The sequence below is a fragment of the Diceros bicornis genome, chromosome 5 (genome assembly GCF_020826845.1).
Source record: "Diceros bicornis minor isolate mBicDic1 chromosome 5, mDicBic1.mat.cur, whole genome shotgun sequence".
In the NCBI taxonomy this organism is placed as follows: domain Eukaryota; kingdom Metazoa; phylum Chordata; class Mammalia; order Perissodactyla; family Rhinocerotidae; genus Diceros; species Diceros bicornis.
This window is the reverse complement of record NC_080744.1, coordinates 33,057,570-33,062,786: the sequence shown is the minus strand read 5'-3', so window position 1 is coordinate 33,062,786 and position 5,217 is coordinate 33,057,570. Positions and strand designations below refer to the sequence as shown.

The window sequence follows — 5,217 nt, the reverse complement described above, 5'->3', positions numbered from 1 at the left end:
TGTTTGTTTTAAGCAAAAGCTATTCAAAGTGAGGAGATGGGTTTCCAATGCCCCTTGGGTTTTAGACTGTCGTATTTTCCTGTTTATATGATTGTTGATGACACTAGCGTGCCTCGGGGCATTGCAGAGAACTTTATTAAAAGCTGCACAACCATCAGCTTTTCTTTTGTGGTCTGTCTTTCTGACACGACATTCCTTTCATCTAGTTTTGTTTCCAAAATACGTGTATGCAGATATCCATGGGACACACCAAGTATTGCTTTTAAAATAGATGTTCACCAAATTTGATCCATACTTCCGCATTTCTGTTTTCTTTTCTCCCCACTCTAGAACAAGAAACTCCTCTATGAGAAGATGAAGGGAGGACAGAGACGGAAGCGGAGGGTAACGCGTGGCTGGCTGGGGTGGTGCTGGGATGCCTGGAGCTTTCTGAGTGGGGCACTTGACAAGCTGTAACCTTCACTTGTTGAAAAGTAGCAGAATCCTTTCACATGCAGTTCTGAGAGGGCAGAACAGTCATCCCATGTGACAAGGGCCACATCCAGAAAGTCCGCCCTTGGTTTCTGCGATGGCTTTCCCAAGCTTTAGCACATGATTTTTAGTAGAATGCCCATTTTCGTGGTGATTCTACCACCTCCATTGCATTCAGGAAATGTGTCTTGCATCCTTCCCATGGGTTTGGGAATGTGAAGAGTACATGAGCGTATGTCTTTCCTCAGTGTCTGTAGGCCACTGAGGGCAACTGCTCATGCATCTGCATCAATTATATAAAAAACCCAAGACAAGAACAAGAAAGTGCTGAACTGCAGGCTCCAGGCAATAATTTTGAAGGAATGTGGGGGCAAAAGACAAAATGAACAAACCTCATTCCTCCTACATGCCTTTTTCCTTGGCCTAGCCAGATTGATGTAAAATCCACTAGACCTATTATATTTGTTTGCTGACTGGTGAATTTACTGCAGGCTTAGTTATTAACCATCTCAGGGCTGCCCAAGGTGGGACCTTAATCTGGGTGCTCCACATTTAGCAACTATGATGTCGTCTCATGTAAAGCTGAATATCAAATTTGCTTTGGGTTTCCAATGCATTTTATGGCATCAAGGCTGAATAAGTGATCAATGTCCATTCTGCTAACCCATTGGTGCCTTACTAGACAGAAGTATCTAGCCACCTGCCATCTTTTCCTGATCAGAAGGAGGAAAAAGTTAAAATCCTGTTATTACATTGCAACGTGCTACCAGATAGTAACCGTTTTAGCTAAAATATACAAACCAAACCATCTACCCAAGGCTACTGACTGTTTATTTGGAATAGCAAGTGCCTGGATCCTGGCAAAATTTTGGAATTTGGACAGTGGTAATTGTGGCCATTCTGAATAGTTTTGCCGAATCCAGTCACAGAGTGCTTTAAGAGGTGTAGATTTTTGGACTCAGCATTAATTCTCAGGCCCCTGCAGCAGAGAGTTCCCAGCCCCTGTGCTACCTGGCAAAACACAGAAGACCCACAGCCAATTTTCTGTGTGAGAAGCAGAGTTTTAATATCCGGAAACAGATCTCCTTCAGGAGAGTTAATGGGGTTATTAGGGGTTTTTCTTGGGTCGATTGTTACAGTTTCCAATGGCAGGTGGTGGCAGGAAGGGTCCGAAGGGTGCAATGTGGTCTTGAGAGAACATCAAGAAATTCTATTCCAGGAGCTCAGAATACACATAATTTACCAGTAAGATGGCTTGACTATCTCCCCATGGCACAACAAGGACATTTCCAAATAAAACCAATGACTGACCCTAAATGAATAACTTAGATGAAGCTTTAATTGTCTCAGCTTCCTGGCTACCATTCCTTCTGCCTTGACTTGGTTAATGACTGTGGGTCATGATTTAGGTCATTTTTTCATGAGACCATTGATTTCCAAAACTCAGAATTCTGGCTAGGACACATTATAAAGGATTTCACTTTGGCCTCAACTTCTTCCACATAGGAAAGTCTTAGAATTTATGAAAATAAGGGTCACTTTGACCCAGAGGTATCAAGTTATTCCTAATCACAGGGATCTACAAAGACCCATGCTCATATAAACCATGGGCCTCTCAGGACTGATGGGGAAACAGAAGTTGCCACCCTCGTCATCAGGTCTCACGTGGTGTTCCCATCTTGAATGAAGACTTTAATGGTCCCCTCAAGTGCATGAATCAGTATAAGAAATTACGGTCTTGCTTTTGTGAACAATCAAGGCTTTCTCCAGTGAAGCTCAGCATCTACTGTGGGTTTCCAGAGGACATCAAAAACAAGGATCCAATCTCAAAGGTTCTTCCAGTTATGAAATGGGAATAATGTTCCCTGTGTAACCTAAGTCTTTCACCCAAGGAAAAAGGTAAATGTACAAGTTCCTGGAGGTCTTCAGAAGATAATTAAAACCATGTATCATTATTCTTATTACTCTTAAGTGTAGGATTCAATACTAATAGTTAAACATTTATCAAAAAAGTTCAAGGAATTACTCCTTTTTCTTCCTCATTAATTTACTTCCTCTCCCCTCCACCCTTTGGCATTTTCTGGATCTGAGCAGAAGGATTTGCTGCTATGAAAGTCCTTTACCAAGAGGGAGTCTCCCCAAAGTTATAACTAAAGCCCAGGTGGTTTTATGTGATTTCTATACTTGCTCAAATCCAATTGAATTCCTAGTTGCTTCTAAATCTACTATTTATCTATTTAAAGAGTTTATCAGCTTTTTATTCTCATATTTGAAAAACATGAAAATCTCACATCCTTATTTAATATATTAGAATTTTCAGAACAAATATTGTTAATAAAAAAACAAAGTATTTATGATAGTGAATACACTCTTTCAGTGCAAACTTGCTCCACTTAGCCAAAGATTCTGATAAGATTCCCTGGGGTAGCCCAGGCCATTCTAGCTGACAACCCCTGATATAAAAAGTATTTTAGTTATTTTAAATATTTTAAAGAGGGCTTTCCAGCAAAGTACCGTCTTTTTGTGGCATGTCACTTTTCAGATATATGAGGACGTTTGCACACCTTGTAATTCTCAGCTTGTTTGTGATGCATTTTTGCAGGATGAATTGGGCCTTGCGTGATTCATGCTTTTACTTGTCAGAATGTGGAAGGACGTTTACAAATACAAAACTCAGGTTCCATTCCTTTTCTTTTGGAGAATGTCTGCTCACCCTTCAAAAGAGCCAGACAGATAGTGTCCCATGGGCAAGAGAGACCCCCCTATGAATTGCTGCCATTCATTCATGGGGACTTGGCCTGCAACGGGATGGCTGATCATTTGTAACTACAGCTTCTTCCTAATACTTTTGTTCAATTATTGGAAGGCAACTTCAATAAACAAATATCTTCCAAAACATTTGAGATTTTTTCTGCTTGCTAAATACTATGTTGTAAGCTCCAATTACTAGTTTAAATCCAAACCTCAAAAAATAGATATATATTAGAGAGGGAGTGGAAAAACCTTGACTCACGCAGAATACCAACAGCTGAAAGAGATTTCAGACTATGGAGTCTTGAGTGAAAAATAAAGGAACCTTCTGTATAACTTCCTTCTTTCCTTCAGCTTTTGACTTTGATGAAGGGGAGGTGGAAATGATTGCTAGGATTGCTGATGAATCCTCTTTAGCAGAACACTGGCATGGAAGAGTTGACACAGCAACGGGGTGTTCTGTGACCAACCTGCAGATGCTAATTCCCACTTGGGCCTGCTCTGTCATCTTCTTGAGAACGTCCTTCTTGTAAAATAATTTAATGCATTTCGGATCCTCTCTGCCACCTAAATAAGGCCACAGAATAATAATTCTCTTTCATATGGGGTTTGGCGTTTAAGTTAATAGTGAAAGCTCATTAGCTGGTTCATTCCAAATCTTTGTGCCAAAAGAAGGCAGGGGCGGCCCCTATTGCATCTGATAAAGAACTCTACAGTTGTGTGAAAGACACAATCAGACACATCAGTCAGTCAGACAATGTTTCTCAGGCCACTGAGGTATTGGTTAGTGCGCTGGAGTAATCATTTGGTAGGCGGTAGGTACCACTGCTATCTTGTTAACCCAATAGGCCAGAGATGATTCTCATTCACCTCTTTTGTGACATGTCTGATGTTCAGATATAATGCCAAACCATATATTTTTTTCAGAGTGTCAATCCGTATCTACAAGGACAGAGACTGGATAATGTTGTCGCAAAGAAGTCAGTCCCCCATTTTTCAGATGAGGATAAGGACCCAGAGTAAAGTGAAGAAGCTGGGTGGAAACCCACACCGCCTGTCAGGCCGTGGTGTTGCTTATGTGCATGTGTTGTTAGAGCCCCCGTGAGGGCAGCATGTTTCTAATTTAGACGAGTATGGATGAAAAGCAGCTGTATTTTGATATTGCATTGTCCTTCACACCAATAGCTCTTTCTGCTAAAATAGAAGAAAAGCTTTTTTAAAATGTGGATCTGCAATGAGCATTGAAATTAAAGTGTATATGTCAACAACAATAAAAAGCAAGAATGAAATGTCTTCAGATTTCTTGCAGTTGAAAATGGTGTTTGGGGCTGCACTGTTTGGGCGGAGTCTGTAAAAAGCTGGCATTTGATTTTGATTCTGTCATTCATCCATCCCTTGGTTGTTATTACACACCAATAAAGGACATCGTTCTCAAGAGGAGGAGCTGACGCATTTCACTTGGCTGCATCTTAATAGATGTGTATGCAAGCATTGGTGTGTGAAGTTTTTAAATTTAGATTATTATAAAAAAATTTCTTTACTAGAACAAACTCACAAATATGATCTTATCTGACCTTAACAATAATACTGTGAAGTAAATGGGGGGGGGGGGCTCATATTATTATCCCCATTTTACAGATGGTGGGACTGAGACTCAGAGAGCTTCCACGAAAAGCTGAAAGTCAATGCACGATGACTAAGGTCTTCTGACTTGTTATTTTATTTATTCAGCAAATATTGGGCTTCTACCAGGTGCCAGGCACAAACCTGGGCTCTGGGGGTGCTTCAGGGACTCAGACTGACACCACCCAGGCCCTCAGGCAGCAGAGCATACAATCCAGGTCTCAAAGCGTCCCTGTGAGCACCGAGTAGGTCAGTCAACTCCACTCTGCTTTTCAAGTTTGGAATGGCAGATGCACGAGCACTCTCCTGCCTGTTTCTGAAGAGGTGTAAGGTGAAGAGGTCTTTCAGCTGAGTCCTCCCAAGTCAGAAAAT

General features: G+C 41.1%; 1 protein-coding gene across 3 annotated transcripts in view; it reads left to right on the top strand.

The window, feature by feature from the left end:
- SCG5 (secretogranin V) overlaps window positions 1-4,660 on the top strand; it is a 54,610-nt gene extending 49,950 nt beyond the window's left edge. For 2 of the 3 annotated variants that reach the window (XM_058541164.1, XM_058541163.1), the window contains exons 5-6: window positions 331-384; window positions 4,150-4,660. In XM_058541164.1, coding sequence (XP_058397147.1) covers window positions 331-384; window positions 4,150-4,245 — 150 coding nt within the window. In that variant the 3' untranslated portion in view covers window positions 4,246-4,660. Of the gene's footprint in view, window positions 1-330; window positions 385-3,073; window positions 3,384-4,149 lie in introns of those variants that run through there. The other variant, XM_058541165.1, reaches the window with a different exon arrangement.
- The last annotated feature ends 557 nt before the right edge of the window (window positions 4,661-5,217 follow it).